The sequence below is a fragment of the Xiphophorus maculatus genome, chromosome 15 (assembly GCF_002775205.1).
Source record: "Xiphophorus maculatus strain JP 163 A chromosome 15, X_maculatus-5.0-male, whole genome shotgun sequence".
NCBI lineage: Eukaryota > Metazoa > Chordata > Actinopteri > Cyprinodontiformes > Poeciliidae > Xiphophorus > Xiphophorus maculatus.
Window position 1 is genome coordinate 17,935,213 of NC_036457.1, and position 15,406 is coordinate 17,950,618.

The 15,406-nt window shown below is 43.2% G+C and overlaps 1 protein-coding gene across 1 annotated transcript in view; it reads right to left on the reverse strand.

The window, feature by feature from the left end:
* Positions 1-3,355: 3,355 nt before the first annotated feature.
* LOC102225842 (B-cell lymphoma/leukemia 11B-like) overlaps positions 3,356-15,406 on the reverse strand; it is a 39,895-nt gene continuing 27,844 nt past the window's right edge. The window contains exon 3 of the mRNA XM_023347523.1: positions 3,356-8,835. Within this exon, the coding sequence (XP_023203291.1) occupies positions 6,776-8,835 (2,060 nt within the window). The 3' untranslated portion in view covers positions 3,356-6,775. The remainder of the gene's footprint in view (positions 8,836-15,406) is intronic.

Below are 15,406 nucleotides of genomic sequence, written 5' to 3' on the forward strand. Positions count from 1 at the left end.
TTTATTTTTGAAATTCCGATTTGCACAGTTGTGCGGCCAGTGGAAACAACTAATGTCTGCAGAGCAAAGAAGAGAGAAAACGGACGATGTGTTGGTGACGGTGTTGTGTTCTGAAGCTGTTTCACCATCAGTATGGTGTAAAAGTGGTCAGAATAATAAACCTGCATAATTCCAGGGCCGGAAGGTATAGAAATGACATAAATTCAAACTTGTGAATTGATTCTTGGTTTTTTTGTTGTTGTTTTTTTTTAATTTATGCGTGCGATACCAAAATGAAAAAAAATGGCTCAAATAAAACCCTAACATCCCTGAAAAAGACATCCATGGTGACGATGAGTGTTTGCAAACTGTACTGCTGTTGCCCTTGTTTGTAGCAGCTTGAGCAGAAAAAACAGATTAATGGCACATTCTGTTTGCGTTCAAAACTGTAAACTGGGTTCTGCTCTGGGGGGGGGAGTGAACTGTGCTTGAGCAGTTTCAGTTTTTTTTTTTTTTACTTGTTTTCAATTATTAAAAAACATCAGTAAACACTGAGCCAGTGGAAAGTCATGCCATCCCCCCGCTGCTAAGTCAATACTCCTGCTATTGCTCGGATAAAAGCTGTAGTCATTTGACGTTCTTCTACAATGTGCACATTTCTGCTGACCAGAACCCCCCCGAATCATCAGCATGGAGCCCAGATGATGCCTTCAGGCGCAAACATACATATACAGAGAAAAAGAGAGAGAGAGAGAGAGTCAGAAGTTGGGGAAGCTGCAAATGCTTTTAACATCATCTGTGTGGGTAATTTATAACAGATACTTCTGAAGCAATAATCACATTTTTATATAGAATTTCCATTCTGAGGGCTTTCATGGGTTGCTGTTTGTGGAAATGGCAGCCGAGCGCGGAAAACATCTCCGGACTTACCTTGGGGAGAAAAAAAAAAAAAAGGAGCTTGGATTTGAGCATTTGAGCCTCCTGACAGTTTTCTTTCTGCCCCGTCTGCACCCTAATGTCGTCTTCTCTCACTCCTATTGAACTCTCTCTCTCTGTCTCCTTGCGCAAGCGCAACAACGCCCATCCCATATGCGATTTTTATTTATTTTTTTATTTTTATTTTTTTGTCTGCAATGGCCTGCAGGCTTGAGTGAGGACAGACCTGACTGCAGTTGGCCTCATCTCAACAAATACCTGACGGCTCCTCCACGCTCATGCCAGGACTCATTTCTGAAGCATCAGACAGTCGGCAGCCGCTTTCAGGAATAAACCTCATGAGTCACATTTAAAGGCGTCTTTGTTTTTGTTAATGCGAGAACAAAGAAGTTGGAGTAACTCTCACCTCTGAAGTTTAATTTACCAGAATGCTTCTGTTTTTTGTCTTTCTGGCGAAGTGCTAGTGTTGGATTAAACATAATGGGTTGACATGTCTTGTCCAAACTCATTCCTCGCTGACAACGAGGTGAGAATTTATTAAGAATCAAACATACGATTATCAACGCGTATATTGGCAGAGGACACAGTCGATTCGTTCAGCTCTTCCTCTTTCGGTGACTTTGTTCAGCGTAATCCCAGATAGGTTGGTTCCGTTGACATTTCCTATGGCGAGTCCAAGAGAAGCTTCTATCAAGGTGGATTCCTGCTGCATTAAAAATAACCCTTTAAACGGCTGCAGCGGTTATTTACAGAAACGAAAAAGACTGTTTACAACCGAAGTGAAGGTGGGAGGCGGCGCACCAGCAATAATCTTCCTGTGTGAAACGCACAAAAAAAAAATAGAAAGAAACAAAAAGGAGCGCAGGAAGTACTTCCAGTTGAAGTAAAGTGTCTGTTGGAAAAGCCGACGATATTTTCTTGGATTAAGAAAGCACAAATTTATTTACTCTAACTGGAAGTGCTTCATTTACTGTTATTATGCAAGTCTCCAGGGAACATCGTTGGTAACGCTGAATACCTTCCCAATGGAAACAGAAATGACTTGGGTTGATAAAGCAGCACTTGTCCACCATGTTTTTGGCTCCTCTCAGCCTGGTGATTAACTTCAGCCACCGAAGTTAATCACCAGCTTTTCTGGATTTATGCTAAAAGAAGATCTTAAGGCAGTTTTTGGCTGTAGGTTGGATATCGATTGTCTCTATTTTCAGAGCCTGAGAATAGAGACGATGTTTAACATTTAAACATGTTAAATCTTTGGTTTAGAGTGTAAATTGTTTTTGTTGTCAATTGTTTAAAGATTAAGATTTTTCTGTCATGCATAACTACAAATTATTTGTGGAAATTTTGCCTGTGTGTTAACAGAAAATGCAGCTTTGGGGACTGAAAAGCTCGACGCAATGCTACTTGACACGCTATTGGCTGGGATTTGCAAAGCAGCCAGTCCTAGAACACATTTGAGATGGTGCATAAAAAAAAGGTACATTTGGTCTTTGAACTATTAAAATAGGGAGTCATAAACATTTTTATAGTATTTGCTGGTCCTTGTCTTCTAGGAGAGCACTATATCGCAGAATCCATTCGTAAGCAGGGTAAATCTGTTGGGTTATATTATTTTACTACTTTTAGACAGGGGTTGATCTTTAAGTTTTTGTCTAATTTCCGTGTATGATTTAAAAAAAATTGTTTTATTGATCCCCTTGGTTTTAGACAAAAAGCGGAAAAAGCTTTCCCCAGAAAATGTTAAATCTTAAATCCCCAGAAAAACTCAAGTTAAAACCAAGAAGCAGCTGCTTCTTTGTTGAGCCATGACTCATTTCTAGCCAAATAGTCCTGAAATCTTTTCATTTTATATGCATAAAACTGGCATGTCACGTATTAATGTCCTAAAGGGATAGCTTAGGCAGTCCACATAAATCAAAAATCATTGTGAGTTTGCCGAAAATTGAGGAAATCTTCAGAGTTTTTGGGGGGGGCCTAACAGCTAGTCAGACTGGATTCAGCACATCTTAACTGCTAGAAACAGAGGTGTTCAAAGTGTGGCCTGCAAGCCATCTGCAGCCCTTGAAATGATTTTGAGAGGCCAATCATCTTCTTTTTTTTAACCACAAGTAAGGGAACATTTACTGCTAATAACTTAAAAAATCTGAGCTGCTCCTTTGCAGAGCAGACTGTGGGAAGGAAGGAAGCTGAAGGAAAATCCACACATGCTGGGAACGACGTGTAAACTCCTCAGGACAAGGTCCAGATCCATCGAGACGCTTATAGGAGACCTTGTTTTATGACAAAAGCGCTGATCATACCAGTCTCCAGTGTTTTGGGAATACATTTTTAACTAAAACAAGTCGGAAGAGCATTTAAACGTTATGTGTAAGTGTTGCGTTTCAAAGTCCTGACCAAATTCTCGTCAAACCTGCATCACAGTCTGAATAAAAAGAGATGGTTCTCTCATAGAGCAATTGCAACATTTATTGAAGTGTTGGCTTTCTTGTATTGATTTTTCAACACATTACAAAAATACATATATGTTCAAAACAGCAGATGTGTACTGTTCTGAAAACACTTTTTTTTTTCACAATGATGCACCACTTCCCCCCCTCCCCCCCCCGCCGCCCTGAAAACAAAAACAAAAACAAAACAAAAAAAAGGAACAAGGAAACTTTTTTTTTGTACAAAGAGTGTAGGTGAAAGTGTTGAAAAGTGAAATATGAAAATGTATCCAAACAAAATTACAGTTTTAAGTGCCATCACAAGACCTTCAACCAAACATGAGGAGAAGACCATGAAAGTCCACGAAGGTCCTTGAAAATTGATTTGGAGAAGAATTCCTGCACGAAACCGCCGCACTGCCCGAAGGGTTTTTGCTTCAGCTTTATTTTCCTCCGTTTTCTTGTTTTTCAATCATTTTGTTTTATATCCACTAAGGATAGCTCAAGGAAAAAAAAAGTCCCCCAAAAATTATATATATATATATATATATATATATATATATATATAAGCAAATAGCTGGAGTCAAAGTGACATCACTGTTGTTTGAAAAATAAGGAAAAAGAAAATATCTGCCACGACTGAGCATTTTACATAATTTCCATACAGTGAACAAGCAATCATACAGAAACACAGTAATGTAGGTAAAAACCCCTCCACCAGGAAAATCGTACAAAAACTGCCAAATTATCGGAGAGAACGACGGAGAAAGGAAGGAAAAAAAAAAAGAGAAAACTTTAGCATCATTATCAACACTAACAGAGTATTTTCTTAAATGGCATACTTCAACACTGTAAACATATTATTAGACTGAATGTCTGTGTGTGATCTGGGGTCTCTGTGAGCTTTCCGCCGTCCCATCGTCCGAGTGCGTTTGCCTGGCCTCGTCTTGTCCTGCCTCTGAACGGGGGATAATAATACACGACGTGTTTAAAAAGAAACAAAAATAAGAAAGCACCTTGATTCCTTTTCTCTCTCGTCTCCTTTAAATTGTTTTTGCATTCACGCAAAACAATATGCAAGCAAGCTTCTCTCCCGCCAGTCTCGCTGTTGTGTCGATTCACCAAAATGATAACCTAACGACGTAGCTTATGCTGAGCTCTCATTGTGACCGCGACATTTTTTTTTTTTTTTGTCTTTCTCAGATTTGCCAGGAAAAAAAAAGAGAAAAGATGATGAAGAAGAAGTGAGATTGCATTTAAAGCGCAGTATATCTTTTTGTTCTATCAAAGCGAAGTGGTGCAGATAAAACCTGACAATAGGCCAAAATGGTAGGTCAAACTTTCAAGTGATTATGATTTCGATGGCTGAGGATTGCGGCGCTAGGATGAAAGATGTAGCCTCGCTCTCCTTTCTTGTGGCTCCGCCGTCTGTCTCCCTCCCTCTCACGCTCGCTCTGTCTCACTCTGATGGTCTGTTATAAGATGTGGCCAGTAGATGTGCATTTGGGTACCAAAAAAATACAACTTAAAAAATACATGTTTCATATGCTTCCAATTTCATTTGAATGACTACTCTCCCCAGTCAAGGTCTTGCTCTCTCTCTCTCTCTCCCTCTGTTTCTTTCTCGCACGTCTTCATTTCTCGGCTCCAATCTTTCATTTTTGCCACAAGAATAGCCCCTACTCAAGGTCGCTCGGCCATCCCCTAGTGCAGCTGTGCTCCAAATTATCATAACTCATATGGCTTTTTCATTCTTTTTTTCTTTTTGTTCAAACAGACTCATTTTAGGATGAACAATGCAGAAAAAAAAAAAAAAATATATATATATATATAAAAAAAAATATAATCCCCAAAAGACACGTACGGGCACACTGTCTCAAAATCTGCTACAGGGAGTTAAAGCCCCCTCGTCTCGCCGCGTGAGGCGAATGAGCGGCCTTCCCGTTTAAAAACCAACTCTTAATGCTTGAATCTGAACTGGTGGGCTGAGAAAAGACGCCATCAGAGAGAGGGAGAAGCTCGGAGCAGCGGAGCGCAAAGGGACGCGAGTTTCATTTCAGTTGAGAACCAGATTTCTTTGTTGTTTTTGTTTTGTTTTTTTTGGGGGGGGGGGTACAGGAAGTCAGCTCTGGTCGCCGAGACGTTCCACATCAGACACAGGAGGGAGTGGTTTTGACAGGAAAGCAAATTTTGCTCAACAAATGACGTTGGACAGTGAACTGGAGGTGGGCTTAATGAAGAAAAGAAAAGGATGGTAGTTACATGTCAGATATGTAAGCAGCTGGTTTTTTTGTTTGTTGTTTTTTGATTGTGTAGATTTAGGCCATCTTTCATTTACAGTCAGGGCTACTTTAACATATATATATAAAAAAAGAATATTTACAAACCATAAAAAGGACTGTTCCCATTCTCACATTAATCACAAGTAGTCTTAACTTATTCAACATATTAAATATGGTGGTTTAATCCTACATTAGGAATGTACTGAGCATCAGTTTAAGGGTATCTCTGTCAAGTGCAACCTTTATTTACGTCCTTTTTTGCAGGAAGGACACCGATACAGTAACTGCATTTTGAAATTGTTCCAATGTTTTGTTTTTTTTTTGTTTGCCATTTCTTAAAAAGGACAACACTCCCTGAATAAATTAACACCAACGTACCAGATCTCTAAGATAATGTCGGATTTTTAAAATCCAGAAAGGATGTTTTATTGTCAGGCAGACATTCAGTGCTTTAGGCCTGTATGAGGGAATGGATTGTAATCCGCTGCTGCAGGTAATATAGAAAACAAGTCTTTTTTTTTGTTTTTTTTTGTTTTTCCCTTTTCGTTTTTTGAAACTTTTAAAAGCTAACTGCTTCACACAAATTTACTCTCACAGGATAACAAGCTTCCTTAAAGGAACAAAAAAAAAAGTAAAACATTGTATTCGTGGGGACGTCTTCTCAGTTATAGCATTTTAGAAAAAAAAAAGTTTCTTTTTAGAACATTTCAAAACTAACTCCATATGAAATCCCACAAAGGTTTACCTGCACATGCCAAATATCATTACAAAAATCCAATAAATACAGAAATTATTGCACAGTAGAAAGGCTCCATAGATTCCTAACTGATAAAATCCTCAGACTGTTTGCCATGAAACACCCAGTTGAGCATTTCAGACAAGTTATTAAAGTTTCCATTTGGTAATATTCTCAGGTGGCAGTTTCTGTGACAAGAAAAAATGATAAACATCAATCAATCTTAATTTGTTTTTTTTTGTTTGTTTTTTTTTCTTTTTTCAAGAGAGCGATAATCCAGCCAAGCCCCGTCACTGAAGAAGTGGTGTTAGGAGGTGTGTGGATGTGTGTGTGTGTTGCGTGTGTGTATGTGTGAAGGGAGAGCGAAGATGTGTGTGTACTGTATACAATATGCTTTATAACTTATCGCTGGTGGCTTAACCTCTGTCCGCTTGCTCCAGTTTGACCTCACTGGCCATCAAATGTTCACCATGCCATTTCTTCATGTGTTTCTCCAGTGTGCTGTAGACACTGAAGGGCATGTGGCAAATGTCGCATCGATACACCTCCTTCCCGAACTGACCGTGGGTCTTCATGTGACGCGTCAGCTTGGAGCTCTGGGCGCAGGCGTAGCTGCACAGGTCACACTTGTACGGCCGCTCCCCCGTGTGGCTGCGCCGGTGGACTGTCAGATTGCTGCAGTTCTTGAACACCTTGCCGCAGTACTCGCAGGTGTCGTTTCGCCTCTCCTTCGAACTGGGAGGCCGGCCGGGCCCCGGTCCGCGCAGGAGGTGAGGGGTGCTGCTTCCGCTGCGCCCCGACGCGCTGCCGCCTTCGATCAGCTCCCCGGGCGGAGTGGAGAAGCGCAGGCTTCCCGTTTCCGAGGAGGAGTGGTCGGAGGAGGTGGCGAACGGCGATTGGCGGGAGTCGGTGAACCCCAAGAAAGGTTCTCTGATGAAGTGGCGGGAAGCAGCGTAGCCAGCCAGAAGCTGGGAGTAGACATTTTCTGGGGATATGAGGGGTATGGTTGGAGGAATATCCAACTGTTCTTTCTCTATCTTGATCCTCTTGTTGTTGGAGGGGCTCGGGCTGGTGATGGGAGTGGGCCTACGCTGAAAAAGCCCAGGAAAGGCCTCCACTTCACTTACACTGATCCTGCCATTCATCATGGGCCTAATATCCTCTTGCTCCTCTCGCTCTCTGTCTGGTTCCCTGTCATTTTCTCTCTCAACTTCATTCCTCTCCCCACTGTCTCCATTAGGTTGCCTCTCCAAGCTTCTCTTGTTAGGGTTAAGTCTAAGGTGATTGTCCAGGTGGTTGTATGGATGCATCATGCCCATCCCTCCATTGTCATTAACTCTGTCCCCACCCATGGGTTTCTCCTCAGGGGACTGTCTGGGACCATTTTCTCTGTTGTGACTGAATTCCTGGGAGTCGTCACTTAGGTTGGAATCTGGTCGACTCCCATTCCTTAGCTCTTCCTCCTCCTCCTCTTCTTCCTCCTCCTCTTCTTCCTCATCTTCCTCTTCTTCCTCATTCTCCATCTCCATAACCCTCACATCGCCCTCTCGATTTTTTCCATCACCTTCTCCTTCCTCTCCCCGACTCCCCTGTTCTGGGGAGCCCGTCATGTTCCCAGACTTGTTGTGCATATGTGTTTTCATGTGCCTTTTAAGTTTGCTGGCCTGGGAGCAGGCATGATCACACAGATGACACTTGTAGGGCCTCTCTCCTGTGTGACTGCGTCTGTGGACAATTAGGTTGCTCTGAAACTTGAAGATCTTGCCACAGAACTCGCAAGATTTCGACTTTCCAGGGGCATTATTCTGACCCTGTGCGTCTGGAGGGCTGGAGGAGCCGTGGCCCCCCTGGGATACAGGTGGCTGTGGGGCATAGGTGAGAAATGTTGGGGGCTTGGCACCAGGCTGGAAAAGTGTTGGACTCAGCAGACGGTGCATGGGTGGCACGCGGTTTGGTGACAAAGGAGGCGTGGGCCCGCCGTTATTGGTTGTGTTGCCTGCTAGTTCTCTCAGTCGACGGGAGAAGTCCATGGAAGGAGGCTCCATGGGGGTCATTCTCATCACCCTCTCAAAGGCACTGGGGTGCTGTGACAGCAGCCCCATTTCCTCTGGGCCCAGTCGCTCTAGAGGTGGCCTAGGGGGAGGCGGAGGGCTGACAAAGGGCGGTGTCGCAGGAAGGCGGGTCTCCATGTACCCTGGAGGGTGGGGATGTTCCCTGAGCAAGGGCGCAGCCATGCGGAGGAGGTGAAATGGGTTGTTGGTGTCGCCAAGGAAAGTAGGGAGAGGGGAGCGAGGCAAGGCATCGACTCCCGGGGGAGGAGGGAGAGCCATGCGGGGAGTGAGGGAGCAGTTGGCCAGATGGTTGTCGAGATAGATGCGGATGCCATGAGTGTGCTGGGCATGCTGAAGAAGGAACCAGGCGCTGTTGAAGGTCTGCTTGCAGGTAGTACAGATGTAGCTGGATGGTTCGTCTTTATCTGAAGGTCAAGAGAAAAAAGGGAAAAAAAACATTGTAAAAACACACTTCTCAAATAATGTACAAAAAGCCTTTTTATTCAACAACCACACTGATCATATAGATGTAGATTCTTTGTCAATGAAAACATGACATTTCCAGTTGTGCAACAAGTAGGAAACTGGACCCGTCGTTTCCCAAAAAAATTTCACCTCTTAGCTTATAAACTTTCAATCTGTTGTCAGGACTGGGGAAGCCTTTTAGAAAAGAGTGGCCATGTCTTCAAGAAACATGAAAAGAAGTTGAATTCTGTTTCAGTGCTTAAGATAAGCCAACCTTTGTCTTTTGAATTATTGTGCGCATGAACATGTGAGGCATTTGGGAAAATTTATTACCCTGAGACTGAAGCGTAAGATGAGCTTTCTGTTTGTGCGTTGTGTTATGAGACTTCATAAGAGAGGGTGTGTTTCTACAGGCTAATATAGGTGGCAGGTATTGCCCTTAGGCTGTGACACATTATGCAAATTCTAATGTCAGCAGGGCTTTAATATACAGATCCATCTCGTCAACTCTGTCATTTCCATATGGAAACCGGGGAGCGAACAATGGGTAAAAAGCTGAAGATATTAGGGCTGGGGGTAGCGGATGGAACAGGAGGGGGAGACAAAGAGAGAAACCAGAGAAGCACACACCAGAGAAGAGATAGAGCTGATGAGTAAATAAAAGTGCCGCTGGTTTTATAACTGTGTCCACATTAAATGGATCCCTGCGTCACTGGTGTAGTTACGGGGGACTGTAAAGAGATCTGTTGTGGCTCCACACTCTGAGAACTGAGCGTCACTCGTTGACAAATTACCCCTTTAAATGCAGTGACTTAATAATACCAAATGCATCTATCAGTCACTGTGGCATGGCCCTGTCGGCCTGCTTTTGACTCAGGAAAAAAAACAAACAAAAAAAAAACCAGTAGAGGTTCATCTAATTGAACGCAGGCTTCCACTGAAGAGGCATTTCCACAGTCTTGTGTTTGCTTGCAAGGCATCTGAATCTACTTTATGATCAGCGGCTACCGCAAGTGGAGTCAAGTTGGTACAGTCGTCCCAGAGCTTGAAGCCCCGGAGGGGCCAACACAAAGCCGGGGAAGTTAGGCTTGGCCAGAGTTTTATATGATCAACAAAAGAGTCCTTAAGATGGCTGACTGCCTCAAAGCCACCCTTTGTAATGGAATGTAAAACACACATGCAGACATGCATACACGCTCAGGAATATGTTTTCTCCACTCCACAGTCTACATCCTTTCTCGCACAAATTCACACGCTCTCACTTTGCACCGAGGAGAGCAGATGAGCGAAAGCTGATGTTGGATCAGTGTCTGGTACAGGAAGCTGATTTGGCTCTGTGATTGGTTTGGCTTGCCTCTGGGGAGAAAGGGTCAGAAAAAGTTAATGAGGGGCTCATTTACTGATTCTGTCGGTTTTCCTCCGCTATTAGCAGTGCTCTGGTGCAGCCGTCACTTTCACTATTTGTGTGGGTTGGGACGCGACCCGACTCTCGCTGCTAATACGGGGTAGCGCGTTGACGCGCGCGTGCAAATCGGAGCCCCCCGTTTTGCGCACACGCGAGGGGGGCATGTGCGCCTGCGTTCGCACACGCACGGCTGCGTGCGTGTGCGGGGCGAGTGGCGGGCTGCCTGCCCGTGTTTAGTTTGGCTAAGCTTCACACGGCCGCTTGGCAGCGGAGAGCTGGACAGCTTAACAGCTTGGATGGGGAGAAGAGAGCCAGGGAGGGGAAGGGAAAAGGAGGAATAGAGGGGTAAAGAAGAGGGGTCGGGGGGGATTTAAGGGACCTGACTGGCTTGGGTGCACACACTGCACCACACACATGGAGGCTATTTACATGCCCCCACAGGGACAGAGCTGTATTATCTCTGGACCTATAACTAATAACTATAAAGGATTGAGCTACTTCATGTCTGCTTTTTCTATTCTTTTTTTCCACTATATATACACTAGGATTATGAATCCAAGTAAATCAAAACCCGCCATGCTTATAACCTACTAGCCCCACCACCGCTACAGCAACAAATTTGCATCTTGTCATATCTTACACTGGTGCACCATATGCTGCCAAAGGAAGCGTGGCAGCTAATAGAGTGGCAGTCAATGGTGGCTGCTTAATGATGGCCAAAGACAAATTTCATCAACTTCCCCAACAAGCAAGAGAGCAACAGGGGGTGGTGGGTTGATCAGAGAGCAGGAAAAATGGTAAACCAGACCATAATAAAGCAAAGTCACCCAATGAAATCGAAGTAACAATTTACATACATTGGATTTTAATTACGGGTTAAATTATTTAACAGCTAATAGACATTTAAGTGAAATTGGATCATTTCAACTATTTTTAATGAAATTACTTGCTGAATTAGTTAGTCTATATTTACTTAGATCACTTGGCTGATCTGGTTCGTCTTCATTAGCAACACCAATGGGCTGAGGGTTAGGAAGCTGTGCTAGCAAACAAATTTGACTTTAGCATTAATGCTATAGCTTCAACAAATTTTGCCAGTTGTAATCTTGTCAGTAAGATTTGTAAAGCAGGTCATTGTTAACATATTTTAACAAAAACAACAGAACAAATGTAAAGTTTTGAGATCAGTGTAAAAAGTCGACCTCTCGTTGCGGATCCAACGACTCGGCTTTTGCCAGTGCCTTGGGTCGGTTCTGTTCTGTAAAGATGTGTAGTTTGTGTAGTATATTAGCTAAAAGACACCATAGTTTTCCAGTCAATCTCAAAAATGATCGTTCCCAATTAAATTAGCAATTTTCTAACAAGTTATTGGGATTGCGTATCTTATGTGGTTTGTGACTTACAGGCTAATAGATGAGGAAGAAAAAAGCCGTGGCTAATGATGACGGCATAAAACTCTACAGATGTAATAATAAACTTTCTGAATGTATTCTGATAAGGTGGCATGTTAATCTTTTCTGTGCTGTACTTACTTATTTTCATTGACAAAGATTGTCTCTGCGCAAAGTTGCTCAGCTTCAGTTCGACTTTAACTGCCCCCTCATCTCAAACTAGAAATTGCCTAAATCTGTTGACAGAACCAACAGCTTCAGTCATTTAGTCAAAGTTTAGTATTTATTACAAAAATTGTAAAAAGCTGACATTATTTTTACAAACTTATATACCTGTTCTTTATATATACAGCTCTGGAAGAAATTAAGAGACCACTGCACTGAACTCATGGTTATTCCACCAAATATTGATTTCTGAACTCTTCCTGAGTTAAAACATTATTGCTGTTTCTAAATGAATATGAACTTTGAGGTCTGAAAGCGTTGCGTCTTTTTCAGTAAAATCAGAAAACCTGATCATTTTAAGTGGTTTCTTAATTTTTTCCAGAGCTGTGTATAATATATATAATTAGTATGCCCCAAAACTATTTTTTTACAGTGTAAATTGATAGGATGAAAGCTAAACGTTGAAAGAGGGTTGACATTCAGTGCTCTGGCCTATACAAGCCCTCATTAAAGCATCATGGCGGGTCATGTCATGCTTCAGTCTGTGGTAATCACAGTCGCCTGCCCGACATGCAGGGCCTGACCTTTCCCCCCTCTGACCGCCGAGGTCAAGTGCCAGTTAGAACGGTTACATCCTCCTCCTTCTCAACGCAGCCACCGACGCTGGACCTAATCGGCCAATTTACTCTGCCACACACTCCTATGTGCGTGTGTGTGTTTTTTTTTTTCTTTCTTTGTGAACGAGGCTGAGATGAGAGATTAAATGAAATGGAGTCGCAGCAGGATTCGGTAATACGCTACACTGCGTTTCCGCTGATGTTTTTTTTTTTTTTTTTTTTTTTGTCGTTTCGCCAGCAATTTGTAAAACGCTTTGCTGTAATGGAATTCACCTAAAAGAGAGGGGGGACTATCTGTTATTTCTCTGCCCAGGTGTTCACGCTGGCAGGCTTTCCCATGAAAACAAGGGGCGGGACGGGGGGAGGAAGTGCACAATACAGACCCGGGACCAGCTCAGGAGGGCAGCTCTTTGTCCTGCGTGGGGAAACAAGGGCTAAGGGCCAGGAGGCCTGGAGGAAGTTATTAAAACATTGGCACATGCATGGAAGCTGAGGTGGGCCAGTAATAATGCTCTCCCTCTCTCCTGCGTTGTTGTTTTTTTTTCTTTCTTTTACTAAACCACCAGGCCAATTAACCCAGTCTACAGGGACTGAGATCTGAGCTTTACATCAGATTTTATTCTTTCCAGATTGCCTTTTATAGCCATTATTTTGCCTTAAAAAGTACAAACAAAATGCCAGTGTACAAAGAGGAGCCACGGTATTGACTGTTTGCATATGGCCAGTGTAGCAAAGGTGGCGTGAGTCTGGTAGCGCTGACGTACAAACCAGTCTGTACGCTGCGGCCGTGTGGGTTTGACTCTAGCTAAGAAATTCACATATGCCATCCTGGAACGCTGACATGTGATTTCTGATTGGTTCATTAAAGCCTGAGGTCCCTCCGTTTCCACTTAGTGGCCTTTATCAGGTGATGTAATCCTGTGGGACCTGCAGGGTCAGCGTTCGGCAAGAAGAGAACGGGTCAAAGGAGACCCACGACGACTGTATGGCAGCAAATTCACATCATTTTTTTCTCATTTTGTCTTGACTAAATCAACACAAAATAGAAAGTTAATGGCTTTCAAATGTTTGTCCGAATTAAAAAAAAAAGAACCATGCAGACGTATCCTCCTTCTTTTACTCGGATACTTTCACCAATGGCCTACAGGAGTACCTGTGTGTAATTTAATTGAAATTAAGTATAAATCCAGTTGTTCTATTGAAGAACACTGGAGAACAAACAGCATCATAAATACTTAGTAACACAGCAGGGGTATTGATGTTAATATCTTTTTTTTTTTAAACCTGACAGTAGAAGTCATAAATGCTAATTTAGCTTTTTACTGCACATTTTGTTCAATGAGAGCATCAATAAATATCAGTAAATTCAAAAATAGGGTTAAACGCAGTTACTTTTTGCAGTTCAGTTGAATAAATCTCCCTCTCTTTTTAAGTAAGTGGCGTCCTGAAAAAGTCAATTTCGGTTGAGAATGTTTCTGAAGAACAATATTTGTGTTTGTGGCGCTCTCAATGCTGTGCCATGCACTCATCGTTCTGCAAAACTATTTATTGCTTAAAAAGAAATCGGTAATAAACAGGTTTTTTATTGTCATACTCTTAATGGTTATCATAACAGGACCACAAAATATAAAGTTTGTATCTCCCGCCACTAGTGTGAAGTTTAACCCCTTCACTGTCACCCCACAAAAACACTTACATGCAAGTCAGTGGGTCTTTATGACAGTTAAGGGGTTAAGTTATAAAACAAGTTAACAGACTTGTTACAAAGTGTAAGACTTTATTTTTGTTACTTCTACATGTAAAATATTAAACCAGCAGCCTAAACACATCATGTAACATGGTAGTGGCAGCATCATGTTCTGGGGAAGGCTTTTCTTCAGCACAGCTGATATGAAAGTGGTTGGAGTTAAATTCAGGGGAATCTTTCAGGGCAGCAGCAGAGATTTCAGCAGGACAATAATCCTAAACAGAAAGATGAAATGGTCCAGTCAAAGTAACTAAATCCAGTTGGTGATCTGTGATGAGAATTGAAAGTTGATGTCAAAAGATGTTCTCCATCCAACCTCACTGAGTCTGAGCTTTTTTTTTTTTTTCTTCCTGTTTCTAGATCTGCTGGAGCTCAACAAGCACCAAATCTTTTTTTATATAGTTGTATGCAAAACAAAAACGAAAGCCACATATCCTTTCCCTTTCAACCTACAATTATGTGCTACGTCTCATAAAAAAAGAACGGCCAATAAAATACAGTAAAGTTTGAGGGTAATGACATGACAATGAAAACATAAAAACAAAAAAAAAAGTGAAAAGTTCACAGTGTGTGAAATTCTACACAGAGCTGAGCGGCATCCGGACTCCAGAGCTCACGGAGCGAGTTATCTGACATCCGGCGGCGGAACAGACAGTGTGGAACAACGTCGCATTAATGTAAGACACGGGACAGAGCGGTGCAGGTGCTGGCTGTTAGGGAGGAAGATGAGGAGAATGTGCTACAGGAGGCGTCAGGGACGCGAGCGAGCGCCGCGACATTCCGCCGGTTCAGGTGCCGCTCCGCCACTCCGGCATTCCATCAAGGGCGACAGCGCGCCGGGGCGGCGCATTTGCATACAGAACAAAGCCGCCCGCAGGCTAGGCCACTGGGACGTAAACCTGCCCTCCTGCACCCCTCCCCCGCCCCTCTCTTCTCTGTTTTCAGTGCACCCAACACACACACACACGTGCACCCCTTCGCTCTCTTTGTTCACACACTCACACAATCCCTGGGAGTACGTGCATGTGCACCTGTCAGGGCTTTAGCTGACACCTCCGCTGCTGGTGAAGCAGCTCCTCATTAGCATGGCTGTGATCTAGGGGGTCCCCAGGGGTCCCAGCCTCCTCACCTCACCCCTTGCCCCCCCCATAACCCTCCCTATCACACCTCCCACCCACCACCCCCGGTTGCACCTCTGCTCTGTTC